The 17,305-nt window shown below is 33.0% G+C and overlaps 1 protein-coding gene across 8 annotated transcripts in view; it reads left to right on the plus strand.

Moving 5' to 3' along the window:
- The window catches only part of LOC118197123 (uncharacterized), a 466,504-nt gene that overhangs the window by 304,827 nt on the left and 144,372 nt on the right, over nt 1-17,305 (plus strand). For all 8 annotated transcript variants that reach the window (XM_085807503.1, XM_085807502.1, XM_085807499.1 and 5 more), the window contains 5 exons: nt 1,051-1,275; nt 3,358-3,471; nt 11,320-11,403; nt 15,982-16,620; nt 16,751-16,951. In XM_085807503.1, the coding sequence (XP_085663629.1) occupies nt 1,051-1,275; nt 3,358-3,471; nt 11,320-11,403; nt 15,982-16,620; nt 16,751-16,951 (1,263 nt within the window). The remainder of the gene's footprint in view (nt 1-1,050; nt 1,276-3,357; nt 3,472-11,319; nt 11,404-15,981; nt 16,621-16,750; nt 16,952-17,305) is intronic.

Genomic DNA, 17,305 nt, shown 5'->3' on the forward strand with positions numbered 1-17,305 from the left:
TTACATAAAATCAGGGTGAAGAACTTATTATGCTCAGAGCTTAGGTTACGGCGGAGCACACCGGAGCCCTGCTCCAGTACTTCTTAGTTTAAGGGATAAAACATAATTCTGGCCGGAGCGCACCGGAGCCTTAAATATGAAACCTCCGACACTTCTTTTGTGTAACTGAATACAGTTTCAGTCGAAATTTGATCTCGAAAAAAATTTTTTAGGAATAAAATTATATTAAAAATCAATTATTAAATTTTAATTTATTTCCTTACATTTTATTAAATTTTAATTATTTAATTACTTTAATAATTAATTATTTTAATGCTTAATTATTAAATTTTTTAATTATTAATGATTTTATTTATTTATTTTTGTTTCTCTTTCCTGATGGTCTTCCGTAAGGCTCCGGCACTTCTAATTGTAGAAATTAAGCCCTGATTATGCTGGCATGCCATGCTTATCCTTAATTGGTGCTGAATCGCACTATCTGATGATAGATTTACTTTTTTTTTTTTTTTTTTTTTTTTTTTGTGTGTGTGTGTGTGTGGTAATGACCTGTAAGTGCTTTATGATGGCTTTAGAAATCTCATATTTGCTTAATTTTTCTTTTTAAAAAATCAGTAAAAGTTTCTAAACTTCGAAAATGATCTGGTTAGTTGAATGCTGGAGGATTGGCTTTTTACAGCTCTAACTCTGTTATTTCATATTCTCAAAAACAGAAAGTTTTACGTCTCTTTACAAATTATGCATGTATTGAACATTTTCTTATTTTAATATATTCCCGTTATGATTTAGATTGCAACTATGAAAATTAATCTGAAATCCCTGGAATTTTTAAAGCAAGGTTATGTGTTGAAAAGAATTATGATTTTTGATAGAAACTGTAATAAATAATTAAATTTTTTGACTTGTATTGCATAAAGTTTTAATATTATTCTTGTCTTAAAGATTTTTACTATGTAATATATCTGATGAACCTGCCAATTTTAGCTTAAATTGCTTTTCCTCCTAATTTCTTTCTTAATTTTACGAATGGTAACTTTTAATTTTTTCCCTTAGATATTGAAAGAAGAATTGGAAAATCAACAACATTTGGTTACTGGTTGTTTAGACGAAATGAGACAGTTAGCACAACGAGGTATTGAAGTATTAAATAAAGAGGAAATAACCTTACTCCAAGGAAACTTAATTTCACTTAAGAAACGTTATGATTCCATTTTAAATGAATGTGATAGACTTTTACGACGTTTGACTTCAGCATTTGAAGAATTGCAGAAATATAAGGTATGTATATTTTATCACTAGGTTGGGAAATCCGTAATGTTGTTATAATTTCATATTGTAAGCTCGTTTCACAAGGCAATGCAATTTGCTTTGTTTTTCAAGAGCATTTATTACTCTAAATTAAATTTGCATTATATTCCTAGATAACATTTTGATAATGCTTGCATATATTTGTACACTGGCAATATTGCCAAATCTTTGTTTAGAATGTGAAATTCGGTGTCAGTATTATAAAATTGAATTAATTTTGATTAATTAAAGCATTTTTATAAATTTTCTTAATTTTTCTCCTTTTCCTGGGGGCCCCTGTACAGTCTAGAATCTGTGCATCAGCTGCATCTCTACTGTGTCCAGCTCTATCATATCATCATTTATATGCTACAGTTTCTCCTTAGGATACTTGAGAAATTCCTACTAAAGAAATTTTATAACATTAATTTTCTTCTGGAAAAAAAATATATTAATGTGCATCTTCACTCTTTTTATATTTTCAGATTTGTTTTTGAAGTACAATATGTTCATCTACATTAACTCCTTCAAATCCAATCCGCCCAACACGGCCCTACATTCAAACTACCAGAACCGCCCGAAAACGGCCGAGATTGTAATCTTCTTTTCTTCCCTCCCTCTAAGGTATGCACTAGCAGGTGCACTTTCCCCAAATGCATTGTATCAGTTTACTGCAGACAGCTTGTCCTAAGAGGTTTTTTTATCTTTTGTTTGATCGTGGCATTTCGTTGTTGATTCTTTTGTAGTACAGTGTGCTTTTAAGCTTTAAACAGCAATAAAAGAGCAGTTTAAAAATTTAAGGATTATATTTATTTTTAAACAATTTATTCCTTCCTATAAAAATAACGGAAATAAACAAAATCTCAGTCGTGATCATAACAAAGCCGGAAAGGCTTGTTGATCTGACCTTCAGAATAGTTTTATAAAGAAAGGGGTCAAAAGCTAATAGAATCTTTGTTAGAAAGTACAAAGACACCTATTTTCTGCGTTAATGGATGGGGAGGGGAGGAAATTGCTGTGAAACTGGAAAAGTATTTCAGGCGGTTTGGGTATTTTGAGGATACAGCTTAGCGAAGGGTCTGGATTTCAAAGAGTTAAAACAACGCTTGTATTTTTTCCATATGAAGAAACTTTCGGTATGTTCGGAAACTTTCGGAAACCTCTTCAATGTGCAATGATTTTTAATATGTGAAATATCATTGCTGATATTCAGCATTCTGTATTTCTTATCTCTCTTTCTTTTCTAAGTTATAACCTTCATTAATCAAAATATGAACTTTAAGCTTTGAAATTAATTTTAAATAATTAAAAATTTAGTAATAATATAAATTCAATAATTTTAAATTAAAAATAATAGGTATTGCTTGTCTCGGTGCTTCAATTAATAATGTGTACTATTGCACATTTTACTAATTATGCTGAAAATAAAGAAAATCTTGAAATGTTCTTAATTGCTGTTTCATATTAAAAAGATCATCACCATTATCTTGTATATTACATGTGTAATATACACACACACATATATATAACATGTAAGCAACATCATATATATGCTAAGCTTTTGTGTTTTTCAATATTACATAGAAAACTTTTGATAAATCATGGGCTCTTAAATGCATTAAGAATTCACTTATAAGTAAAAATATATCATCATCGATTAGAGCAGTTACATTCTGAGGCATTTTTAATAGTATTTATATCAAGTTTGGGACACTAGAATTAATTTGTTGATATCAAATTTACATTTCAGTGCTGAGATGCAGTCAAAACACCTAGTGATGTAGATAAAAATTTCATTTTGTATAATTATCATTACTGCTTTATTTTTTCGCATTTAATATCCTTCTTCAAGCTTTCCTCTTTTCACATATAGAAGCAGAACTTCTTACAAGTTATTTCACAGTTTTTTAACTTACGTTTATTTGATTGCTGTTTATCACTGTTCTTTTATTTTGTATGTGCATGTGTGCCGTTCCTGTACAGTAATTAGTTTTAGAGATTGCAAAAAAAATAGAGTAGTTTCAAAAATTAAATATTTCCATGCCATTATGCATGTGTTTCTTGTATTTCTAGTCTGAACTGGATGCACTAAAAGAATGGCTGAATAATGCTCAACTGGAGAGTAAGAGGAAAGAAGAAGCTTTGAGTTCCCTGACTGAACTTGAAAAGAATTCTGAGGCTTTCAGAGTATGTACTTTATAGTAAACAGTATGGATTTAAAAGAGAATGAATTAATGTTATTCAGTAAGCTACAAAATTATTGAAGGTAGTTTAATACTTTTACATTATTTCCTTCATTCGGTTACAGATGCAGTAGTTAAGTATACTTACTGTAATTTGAATAACAAAAATATCAGATTAGGTTTATGTTAATTATTAATAATATTTAAGCTCACAAGGGCTATCTGTGTTATGTAGAGAAATTATCTGATAGCGTTGTAAAAACTATGTGAATGATTTTATGATTTATGGAAATTTAAATTTTATTTAGATTCTGAATTATTTAATTTAAGGCTTTAATTTTGGGGAGAAACAGATGCTTCGGGAAATATTATTTAGTATAAATGAATATTATTTATTTTCTTTTATTTGCAAATCTTGTACAAACTTTTATTCATTGTGAAAGAAGCAGGGAAAGGGAGGCAATTTTCGCCAAGTCATGATTTCGTGCGCTTTAGAATGTTCGAGAAAGAATTTTCATTGTTAGTTGACCTTAAGAGAGGAAAGTACGTGACGGAAAGGTCAAAGGTTGCTACTTGTCTTTCAATGTAAGTCATTCAGGTTTTTGGCGATTGAGGGTCCGGTTGTTGGCTAAGTGAAGAAGGGCGCGCATGCGCGATCACCCTTTTTTCCGCATTCTGGAGTTGAAAACGAAGATTTTGCCATAATTAAGGGGGCGATAAGTGAAGCCATAGTGGGAGCCCGTTTGGTGAAGGAGAAGAAGGAAATTTGAGTTGGACACTCTTTACTTTTGGCTGACTCTCTGACTGACTCGCTGATTTTTGGGCTTGCTGGACAAAATGTAAGTGACTCCGAGAGGTGTTTTCCGGCGGGGAGCGGCAAATATGCTCCCCGGCCGCGTTTTGGTTAAGAGGCGAGACTCTCTTACACTCTTACTTTTGGACTCGCGCACTTACTGGTTGGCTGGACTTGTGGATGTTACTCTGGAACTTACTTGGGACGTTACCCGTGAAGCTTGCTCTTGGGATGAGTAAGAACAGGCGAGCCGTAATTTCCTAGCAACAACGTTTCTGACCGGCGAAATTTGAACGAGTTACCTGCGTGTTGACATAGGACTTTCAGGACCAAGCGGATAGCCGTCCTGGGCAGCAGTACTCCTGTTTCTGTTCTACAGTAGTGAAGTGGGTCTACATTTTTAGAACCAGTGTCAAGATTAGCCCGGCCGATATCAACGCGGGATAAGATAAGAGTCCTCCGCTTCAAGATAAGTTTTATTTTTTTTTGGTGTGTTTGAACTTTAGGCAAGCTTTTCAAAAACGTCCTTAGCAGTAAAAAAAACAACGTCAAATCTAAAATTTAACTCTCAGGCCTTAAATTGTTTCCCTTTCCTTTCTTTTAAATCACCAGACAAACCTTAAGTTTTTTTATGAATTTAAATGAACAGACTCTCAGATGAGGTTAAGATTTTTCTTATTGTGTTGTAATTGAATAAACTGATATTTAATCTGGAACCTCTTACAGTATGTTTTCTTTATATATTTAATATGAACTTTTCCTTTATATCTTGTATATGTTTTATGTTTTCGATCCTCTCACGGCGCGGTCCCGGAATGCATTTTTTTCACAATGCAAAAATGCTGTACACGTTTCACTATACGATTACTGCCTTTAACGGCAAGTAGTTTCATATTTAACATTTAACAATATAGGAATTTCAGATATAACTGGTACCTAGAAGTAAACTATTTAACCTTGGTGGTGAAACTTTCTTCTATATAACATTGGTGCCGTGAAGTAAGATTCATAACATTATTTCCCGGCGTGAACTTAAGCAATTTAACATTTGCCTAAGAGGAGGAATGCTTTTATGAAGGACTTTCTAAGGGAAACTGACTTGTATATATATATGTTACACATGGGGAAAAACAAGAGAACACCCATGCAGCCAGCCCTTTCGCTGAGATTCCAAACTCAGTCAAACTACCAATGTTCAGTGACTTTACCGCTCGGCTGCTGGTGGGCAAAAAATATTAGAAACAGCTATGCTTTGGAAATGTCTAATAGCATTTTCAAACCTATCGAAATATTTACAAACATTTTTCAAGCTGCAAATTTGTAAACAATCTGGGCCGTCCTAATGTACAATACAATCAACAAGAGAACATGGTCTTACTGCCTTTAAGTCTGGGCACAGTATCATATATATAAGCCATTGTTTGTCTGGAACCAAAGAACTGTAAGGTTCTCTGAGACAAGTTTCCCTACCATCATGCAAGCATAAACATGCCAATCCCAGAAATCAAAAGCGCAGCCACTATTTTTTCTTGATGGCCAGTATTCTTACTGAGTAGGTGGGTTAGTGAAGGCTGATAGTTGAAAGTAGTCAGTACATAAACATTCTTAGTACTGGAGCTCTAAGATGGAATGTCTGTAAGTTGACAGTTGAGCATGCTATGCAAATCCTGAGCTATATAAATGTCTTATTTTTATGGCATTGTTGACTGTGCAGTATTAATTATTAATTTTTATTTGGTGTGAGGGACAGCAGACTATGATCTATAGAGAGAGTTCCATTAACCGCTTAATGACTGAATTTATATTAGAAATTATACCGAAAATCCCAGAATTGTTTTATAACACTTTTATTATCTACAGATATAGCTCACTAGATGTAGCTTTGTAAGGTGCGAGAAAAAAGCAATTTTTTCGAGGGGAAAAAACAGGATATTTATTATGGTTTATGACATTACCTGAGTAAACTTGGGCTTCAATGAAGCAGCCTGCCCCCCCCAAAAAAACACAATGTTGTCAAAAATAATACAAAACTGTAGTCAAGGTAATAAGAGCTAAAGTAAAAATTAAGTAAATACATTTTATGATCAATAAATGTCATTGACAGTATGATACAGTCTGAAACATGGTGTAACATGTAATGGCACATCACAGTTTGCAACAGCAAGATAATCTGGTAATCTGCATCGGCTAACAAACAAACTGAATTTATAGTTCATTTTTAATGCATCCACATTGCCGACTGCGACTCAGGGTCATGGAAGAACCAATCACAAAAGCTGCTTGGACCTTTCCCACAGCTAAGAAAACATTTGCACGGCAGAGTGTCAATGAACCAAACACAAAAGCCGCGTGGTCCCCTCCCACAGCTAAAAAAGTGTGTGCATGGTAGAGTGTCAATTACCACACGATATTACGGGTGATGGCATTAAATATCCATAAAGTTTTCAGTGCTCAAGTTAACTCATTCATAGGAAAATCAAAACTGCATCTATTCCTGAGATAACTCGGGCACTGTCGTTAAGCGGTTAAGGTGTGGTCAAATGAATCTCCCTTTCTGTTGCACTAAAATATGGGTGGGCTTAGTTCAGTGCCAGCAGTATGAGATCATGGATTCACTTAGGCAAATTGATTTTGTTAGTGTTTGCTGTAGTGTCAGCAGTTTTCTCTTTGAATGCATTAAGTCCCATAGTGTGTTTCGGGAGGCCCTAAAATGTTTTGTGTTGGCAGAATGAGCTTTTTGATTGCCTTTAATGTTTTGCTGATCCCTAGGTGAATCCTCAAAGAATGGACTATTTGAAGAAAACACTGCACACTCATTCAGTGAATGTTTTATTGATATGAATCCGTACCTGTTTTTGCAAAACTAGTAATCTTTTAATTAAAAATGTGTAGGGTTCCTCACTTTGTAAATGCTATGTGACTGTTGACATGAAGAATCCTAAGAACTAGTTAGCAAATAATCACTTGAGTTCATGTACAGGAAACAATAAATATGAAGAGTTAACTATCCCTTTATTATTTCAACTAATATTTAACAAACTTTGTCTTGGAAAAATAAAGTCGCCACTTGGGCTTGAACTTAAGAGATAAAGAACTAAAACTAATCTAAACTAAAGAGATATAGCCGAAGCTATCAAGATTCTAACAGAGTTGGCCCCTTAACTTTTAATATCCTGCAAAGCTGTTAAGGCCTAAAGTACGGCCGGGCGAAATAATAGCTTAAGAGAGAGTAGCCTAAAAACGCGCTATCTAGAAATCTGGTATCTCTCTCTTCCAGACTGAAGACCTTAGCAGTTTAAATACCGCTCCTCTTCATTAAGTGTTCAGACGTGATTCCAAAACTACGTTCTGGACAGAAGTAGTAAGTTGAAGTCAAGAATTTGACAGGAAAGGAGTTTAACTTAAAATTTTAACTGTTAATAAAATTAACATAATCCTTACAAATGTACTAATTCTGGAAAAATTCTTTGATGGTTATATTCAAAATCTCATATATTCAAGGAACTTTATCCATCATTGCCAATAATGCTTGATTTTCTTTCAGAAATAGATTTAAATTATTATTTTAAATAATTAACTATAATAAGTGAATTTAAAATCTGAACCTTTTCAGGTTCATATCTGTTGCTTGTTAAACTGCAAGTAAATAAAACAATTTTTTTTAAACAAAAGTGGTCCTCCCTAATCAACTAGAAATGTCCTACAAGTTGAAATTCTTTTTGTATTTGAGCCCAGCTTTCAGTATTCTATAGACATGCATTTTAATTATTAAATAGTTTCTTTGTTTTAATTATTCATATCCTAAGTGACATTCTGTACTTATGAACAGTGACATGACTGTAAACTTAAACGTTTCTTGCTGAATTATTCTGAGGTGCTGTATGTTCATATGCTTGCAGTTTTCTTTAAATTAAACCAAATGATCATCATTATTTCATAGGTCCTATTCCAGCCATTTTTTTCCCTGGTTAAAATAAAAATTGAGGTTGCCAAGAAGCATGTAAAAATAATTCAGCTAAAGCTGAAAGCATTGTTCCAAGAACTACGAGGGCTATCCAGAAAGTAGATTACGTTTTGGAATAAAAAAATAAACAAAGTATAGGAAACAAATTTTATTATATACAGATGAAAGCCACACTCAAATACTACTTTTCTACATAGTCACCATACAAATTAAGGCATTTATCGTAGCGATGTACGAGCTCGGAAATTCCTTCGTCGAAAAATTCGGCCGCCTGCGCCTTCAACCACTTCGTTACCTCTTCTTGCAGCTGTGCGTCGTCATCAAAACGCTGCATAGCCAGCCACTTCTTCATTGCTGGGAATAGGTGGAAGTCGCTCGGTGCCAGGTCGGGACTGTACAGCGGATGAGGAAACAACTCCCACTTAAAAGATTCAAGAACTTTACGAGTGACATTTGCCGTGTGGGGCCGGGCGTTGTCGTGAATCAACAAGATCTTAGAGCTCAACATTCCTCTGCGCTTGTTTTGAATTGCTCTTCTGAGTTTTTGGAGAGTTTGGCAATACCTTTGAGAGTTTATTGTAGTGCCTCTTTCCAGGAAGTCCACCAAAATTACACCTTTTCTGTCCCAAAAAACAGTTGCCATCATCTTCCTTGCCGACATTGTTTGCATGCATTTCTTGGGTTTTTGGGGAGAACTTGTGTGCCCCCACTGCATTGATTGCAATTTCGTTTCACAGTTCACATGTTTCACCCATGTTTCGTCACCAGTAACGATGCGATCGAGTAAAGAGTCACCATCCTTATGGTAAGCGTCCAAAAAGTTCAACGCTGCAGCCATTCGCTGATTTTTGTGGTCCTCTGTCAAGATTTTTGGAATCCATCTTGCACAAAACTTGTGGTAACCAAGCTTTTCGCTGATGATTTCGTGCAACAAACTTCGCGAAATTTGTGGAAAACTCAAAGAAAGTTCCGTTATTGTGAAATTTCGATTTTCACGGACTTTAGCATCGACTTTTTCGAGAAGTTCGGCGGTCACTATGCTGGGTCTCCCACTTCGATCTTCGTCGTGGACATTGGTTCGGCCATTTTGAAATCTTATGACCCACTGACGCACTCCACCTTCAGTGATAATGTTGTCCCCATACACTTCACGAAGCTGCCGATAGATTTCTATCGGTTTACAGTTTTTTGCAGTCAGAAACCTTATTACTGAGCGCACCTCGCGGGATTTTCAATTAACGCAGACATTTCAAACCGTCACAGTATCTGAACGGAGCACAGCACGAACCTCTCACTAGCACGGCTAGATGCAGACTGAGCTGCGCAACGCTCTGACCACAAGATGGCCGCGCTAGCCCCGCCCCTAGCGGACACAGACGGAAACGTAATCTACTTCCTGGATGGCTCTCGTATAAGTAAGAAGAACTGTCACAAAAAAGTACTCATAATTCTTGTCTCCCCACCATAGATTCAAGGTTTTGAAATTTGAACTTTAAACCCTTTTTATGAACAAATAAAAATATATTTATATTTTATCAAGTTTTTATCAGAACATTTGCTTTATTTGACTATCTTCCCAATCGAAGTGAAGTTCATTAGCAGCTAAACTGTGAAGTCACCAAACACGGTAGTTTGACCCAGGTTAAATTCCAGGCAAGCAGATTGGCTGCATGAGTGTTTTTGTGGTTTTTCCTATGCGTAACTAGGTTAATAGCCAGTTTGCCTTAGAATGTCCTCCATGAAGGCATCCGTCCCCTTAGGTAGATAGGCGTTGAGTGCTTTGCCATAACCAAATAAATTAAACGTAACCGCACATGAGGTCTTCAAATTAGCAAAAAAATTGTTAGGTGTTAACAAAAAAGGTTAACAACAAAAGGTCGTAAGGTGTTAACAAAAAATATTTCTGTTCTGTTCATGGTTTTTTTATTCTGTTGTTTTTTATTCCTTGCAGTCTCATGTCACTGCAGAGGTCTATTATTTGAAAACCTGTGTAATTAAGAGAGGCTTCTCTCTTTTTGTTATTCCTAGAGCTGTTCAAGAAAACATTTTTAGTAATAGACAACAACCTCCCATAAAAAATCAAAATTGTTTTATCATTCAATGTGTGCTTTTCTTTGTTGTGAAAGTGATTGAGTTCTTTACAAATTCAGTTTCAATTTTTCTTTCATTCATAGCACTCTACATAAACTTTTAATTCTTTGTGAATGCATAACTTTCTCTTTCAGCGTAGTGAGTCCAAGGAAGAGATCTTTACATATTGCTTTAAAAAAGGCAGATTTTTATGTCAAGAAAACGAGCCATTGGTAGTTCTTTCAATCATTACCGGTCTTAACATTTATTTTTGTTACTGATAAAATTAACCACAAAATTTTTTTTAATTGGCGGATTAGATTTTTTAAAGCTTTGGAATCTCATAACTTTAATAAATGATTTTAATTCCGATACTACCCAACAAAAAGTGTTTCATTTTTTTTCTTTTAAATTATTCCTTTTCATCTTAATTTTGCTGTGTAGGATATACCATATTTTTTTAAGCAAAAGTATTAACAGAATGATACAGAATGTTGTTGCTTTTAAAAGAAGGCGGATCCACAGCCGATTCTGTAGAAGTATAAAGAACATTTCCCTATTTTAAGATTAAAGTAAATCTAGTTCTGAAATTCAAGTTTTCTTACTTGTGTTGTATATCTTATATTTAGCGATTCCTGTTGAATGTTGTAAATGGTATTTATATTTAACAAAATTTCTAAAATATGTTTTGCATTATGAAGTTAATAACAGGTTTTTGTTTTCTGAAAGCTCTTGCTATGTAGAATGTTATGCATTTTCTACAAAGCATTCATTTAATTTTAATTTGAGGTAATACTAACTGTTATTCCAACATAACTGTGTAATATTACAATTAATTAATACTGTCTTAAGTAAAATATTGAATCATGATAGCTGTTTTTCATATGGAAATGACCAAATTGAAGTAAAAATTTCTAAAGGTATTTTTCACATTTTGTTGGATAAACTATTTAAATTTTAGTTAATAACCAACGTTTAAAATGTTATGATCATTCTACTTGTCTATTAATAAGTTTATATTTCAGTTATTTTCCAGTGATGTTATTGCTCATCAAGCTGACCTTCGATTTATAACAATGGCTGCACAAAAGTTCATTGATGAATCACAGGTAAACTTAAATTTATATTTTTCAAAACTGATAAGAATATCCAGTTTCATTCTGAGTAATTTTTGCTATTCTAGTTCTCTTATTGGAAATTTTTTGTATGTACTTGAACAAAAGGCAGATTTCTTATGTTAGCTATCTATTTTTGATGCAGCATGTTCTAGGACCTTACTCTGAATCCTAATCGACCATAACTGTTAGGTTTTTAAGTTTTTATTCAACCATTAAATCTTTTGGTAGGACCTCATTCTTTAATAAAAAAATGCATTTATGGCATTAAAAAATGCATGCCATTAACTTCCATAAGTGGTAGTGTAAATGAAATGTTTGATGAAATAACCTATGTATAACCTGTGTATGTGTACAGTGAGGAAACATATAGTTTTATAGCAAATTTTGAATCACATTCTATGTAGAAATTTCAGTAAAATGAGAGTTTAAAATTAATTTACACTGAATCTCCCTTTTGAAAAACTGTATTGATATTACATTTCCTGTGGAAATTCTTCTACAGGATGCACCCATAAAGTAACAAGACAGTTTCTTAAAAATAAGAAAAAATTACTAACCTTCAAAGAACTTTATCGTGTTCAAAATAATTGCCAGAGGTGTCTGTTCAGTTCCCCCCCCCTCAGCATTTCTTCAGGTCATCAAAATAGTGTTTATAGGTGTTGGAGAATTCGTAAAATACATGTAACATTTGTTTTAATATCTGAGACATTTTCAAATCTCTGTTCTTTCATGGCCATGTTAAGCTTTGGAAAAAGGAAAAAATCAGCTGCCTATAAGTCGGAAGACTATGGTGGGTGATTTGTAACTGCAATTTAATACTTAGCAAGATACTGCTGAACAGACAAAGCTGTATGGAGTGTAGTATTTTCATGTAAAAGAATTGTCCAGAATCAAAAGGTTCCTTTCTAACACACAGTATTCTATTTCTTAATTGAAAAAGCACCTGCTTGTAAAAATACATATTAATTCATTAATTTTCTGGGACAAATTCAGGATGGATAAGTGCTTTGCATATAAAAAATGCAATCAGCATCACTTTAGACTTTGAGTTTGACATCCATGCCTTTGGTGAAGACTGTCCTTTCTATTGTACAGGCTTGTCTTTTTGTTTCTGGGTCATACTGTCACTGGATCTGTCTACAACTTGAGCGAACAATATTGACTCAAAAGAACCGGTATGGTCAGCCATCACAACTTATCAGAGAAAGCCATTCTGTGGTCCTCAGTTGGAGGGCAGGTGGGTCCATTTAACTTTACTGGAAGGAAACAAGGCTTCAAGGAGCTTTAGACCAATCGCAGTACAGACGAGTGACGAAATTTATAGCGCGCGCTGGCTGAAGTTCTAAGAATATTCCCCCATTATTTCACTAACTCACACGCTGCATTTGTAGTTCGAAAAAAAAATTGCACAAAACAGTATTATGACCAACACGCAGTAGAATATGCTGCTGTGTTATGTGAAAGAAAATCTCGTTTTTTAATGGGAAAGTTAACGCAGGAATTTAGAGGTAAGAAATAAAGAGTGATATGGGATACCATGAAAGCAATGGTAAATAGATAAGAGTAAATGAATTAAGCTTACTTCAAATCCTTTTAGAAATAAACAATTTTAATTATTTAAATTTATAATATGATTAATTTGCATTACAATCTAATAGCAAACTAAGTTTTTTTTTTTTTTTCTTTTTTTCCCATGTTTACATTAAAACTGTTTTCCCGCAATTTATTTTACAGTTACTATTCGAAAATATTTCTTTAAATAAGAAATTAGAAAGAAAATATTTCTTTCTTAATATTTCTTCCCTTTTTTATTTTCTTTTTCTATGAAAATTATTTCTTTCAGGAAAAGAAATAAAATTCATTCGCTATTACAGTATGGCCGATTGCTGCTGCATTCAATTATCACACACGCATCAAAATGCTTTATTTTAAATAATTTATTCTATAATTAACATGAAAGAAAATATTTTTTCAATATAAAATATATAACCAAAATTAAACTAATCTATCCTGTATGTGTGATTAATTCGTTTTGCAATTTTTGTCACACAATTACTAATACCTTTTTTTCAATATTACATTGCTGTTATTTTAATTTTGTATATAAGAACTGCTCAGTTTAAATATTCTTCCTTCTCAAAAGATTTTGTTCTTTGAAAATAATTAAAAGATAGTAATATTTTCACAATGGAAGTACTAAAGTAAAAATAATCAGTGTAGGTCTCCTGCAGTTCAAGTCCTTATCAAACCAGCGTTTCGACACATTTTAAATAGAAAACTAATAATAATCAATATCTCTTTTACAAAAATGAGAATGCTATGAACAGTATTTTTATTTTTATTTATTTATTTCTTTAAGTTTGCAAAGGAACAATGATTTTTTAATACTATAATAGGTTACAAAAGTACTATTCCATGAACAAACCCTCAGTCTTATAGCATTGTTACTTTATAGCATAATACAATAATAATACAGTATAATTCTGCTAACAAGCCCACCAGCCGCTGAGCGGTAGAGTTGCTGAACGCAGGTAGTTTGGTCCGAGATTCGAATCCCGCGAACGAGCTGGACGGCGTTTTCGTGGCTTTCCCCATGTGTAACGTGTATACGAGCCAGTTTCCCTTAGAAAGTCCTCACTTAGAAACCAGTTTTAAAACGTATTAAAATTACACACACACACATACACACACACACACACACACACACACACACAAAAAAAAGCTTTCAGATTTTATATTACTCCCAAAGGGCCATTTTTTTAACGTTTTGCGTGTTACCTTTATTTATTAAATATCATGTTTTTCGCACTTAAACCATAAAATTCAATTCAACAGCAATATCATATAATTTTAAAAAAGCATATTTTTAGAATTTCCGATACATAGTCTCGCGCGCTAGAGATGAAAGTGTTTTTTGCCATTGCTCGCTTTGAAATCGTTGGGTTTCTTAATCAAAAACTCATAAATGCTTTACAAAATATGATATATGAAATGGATAGTAATACAAATTCCCAGTTCCAAATTTGGGCCTTCAGATGCCTATATTAGGATGGAGGATTACGTTATTCAGAATTTCATGGCTCTAGGTACCGTTGTTTTATCACAGTGCGAGAAACATTCATACATTCTGCAGATTCCTCATTATTTAATTTCTTTAAATATAATAGAGTGCGATAATACTTGGTGGCAACGATTTGAAAAGTGAAACGCTATTTATCGTGAAACGCCACAAAATGGCAAAACGAAATTAATAGCCCCTCTGGGCTAAAACTTATTTTTAAAAGTATCACACTAGTAGTAGTACAACTACTGAAAAAATATTATAAATCTATTTTATAGTTTTATAATTATTATTATTTTAAATTTTTATTTTAGTGTGAATTTCACGTAATAATGAACGACATTTTTTGTGTTCACAGTATTATTCGTAAGGTATTCAACTGTTAGATTTTAAAGTAAACGTAATTCTTGCTGTACATAAATCAAGTAGAAGCTTATCGGATGTCTATATTTGTATTAAATGAAGAAGGTTTATGTGCTTAATAAACTTATTATCTTCTACATTTTTAAAGCGTACAATTACAATTTATATCTATAATTTCAGGAATAGTATAACCTTTCTTTCAGTAGAAATTGCGTTCTTGTTTTCTGAATGTGGCTCCAAATACTCTCTCAGTTCATCCCAAATTAAAATAACTGCCAAAATTTATATTTAGGCAATCTGAAATACGCAATGAAAACATCTTTTGGCAGAGCAAAAGCATCAACTTTTTTTCTATAAATTCGCCATCGATTCAGAGATCTACGACGGTATTCTTCATTTAAATATGAAAAAAATCAGCGGCGAAAACACATACAAAGCCATTGTCTACTTAGTACGTCAACTGGACAACCCTGATTGACGACGCAGCAACACTTTTTCACGCGCTTTCGACAACTTCCGTACTCAGAGAATATAGGATGTTGGGCAGACCTGTTTTTTACTAGTAGCGACATCTGGCGGCCCACAACTTGCTGTCGACTCTCGTAGCGTAGAATAACCGTCCAGGTCTGTGATACACTTTAAAATATTTTTGTCCTGTCTGCAAATCTTCACTGCAAGAAGAATAAGTAAGAACATCCAGGATCACCATCTTCACAGCACTATTTGAATCATTTCTAATGTTTTGGTAGTATACTTCCCTAGTTTGTAACATTATGCAGTAACATTATTAGTAATATTATAACATTGTTTCATGTCAAAGCAAATTTTGTTGTACAATGTCTTCTCAGTAAATTAAAATGGCTCCATTGTTTTGATATGCAAATGACAAAATAATCAGTTTAAACTAGCATTAACAAGAGTTGATATGTCAATTCTTTCGAAACATCATTTAATCTTTAACTTTTTTATTCTATTATTTGGGTTTTTAACTTGTCCTCTTATTTTATGGGTGCTCCTTGTATATATTATTTGCAGGATTCTTGCAAATTTTTATTTTCATATTTGTAATACTTTATGCTAAAATAAGAGCATTATAACATAATAAAAGCATTAACCACGTACTTTTACTTTGAATTTTGTTACAGGATTACTTAAAAGCTCTTAATGCTTTCCGAAAGAACTTGCCACAGTCTATGCCTACTATTAAAACTACTGAGAGTGAAGTAAAGTCAGAAGTTCAAGAAGTTACAGCAGTGTATCATAATCTCTTAAATCATGTCACCAGATTAACTGATAATTATTCTATAATTTGCAACAAATATCGTACTTATATTGAAGCTGTTCAGAAAACTGTTAATTGGTTAAATGAAGTCAGAAAGTCTTCTAAAAAGGCCCTTGAAGAGCCTGTTGCTGATGAGCCAAGTTTAGTGCAAGAGCAAATGGATAAAATAAAACTTATAAATATGGAAGTTGTTGGACAAGGAAGACTTGTTGAAAACATTTGCCAAGCTTTTAAAATTCTTATCGATACTTTAGAGACTTGCCATGTCATACCTAATGAAGCGAAAAGTATTGAACAAACTGTATCATCTATTCAAGAAGATTATATTCAGCTTGTAAATTGTATTGCTGAGCGAATCAAAGAACTACAAGCTGCTTTGATTCATTCTCAAGATATTCAAGGTGCACTTGACCGCATTTTGAAGTGGTTGGAAGAAACAGAAACAACTATGAAGATGCATAATAAACCCATTAGTTTGACAATTGAAAAACTAGATGAACAGGTAAATTTTATTTTTTCTCAATTATAAATTTTTTACATCGTTAATGTATACATGTGAGGTGCACTAAAACAAAGATAGAAAATTAGAAATGCATGGCTGTGTGCTAATGATTTTTTTTTCCTTCTGTTAGGTCCAAGAGTTCAAAATTTTAAAATCTGATATAGACAACCAAAAGCAAAGTTTAGATATGTTACTTTCCACTGCAAGTGAATTGACAAATAATGCAAATCCAAAATTAGTTCGAAAAGTGGATTCCAAAGTAAAAGAAATTTCTAAGCGTTTTGATAAATTATGTGAAAAAATAACTAAAAGAGGAAATTTATTAGAAGAGGTAAGTTATACATTGATGTGAATTTTCTTCATGATCCTCAGTTTTAATGTCATTGTTACTTTTTTCACTTTTAGCTGGTGTGGTATGATGCCAAGGAACTTCAACATCACATTTCACTTAATGGCATTTTTTATAAACTTAGAAAATATAATATCTGTCTTGAAACTTTCATCACTATGAGAAAAATTATAATTACTAATCTGTTTTCAACACTAATTGTGTATTTGAAAGCTATATACAAAAAGTATAGTTCTCTTTGTGATTTCTTTTCACCTGACCATACTAATTAAATGCATATTTTTCATCATACCAATTAAAGCTTAAATATTAATTTAAGTGCTGAATTTTCAATAA

This window comes from Stegodyphus dumicola, chromosome X1, assembly GCF_044657685.1.
Source record: "Stegodyphus dumicola isolate Sdum_Otavi_A_Nest chromosome X1, ASM4465768v1".
NCBI lineage: Eukaryota > Metazoa > Arthropoda > Arachnida > Araneae > Eresidae > Stegodyphus > Stegodyphus dumicola.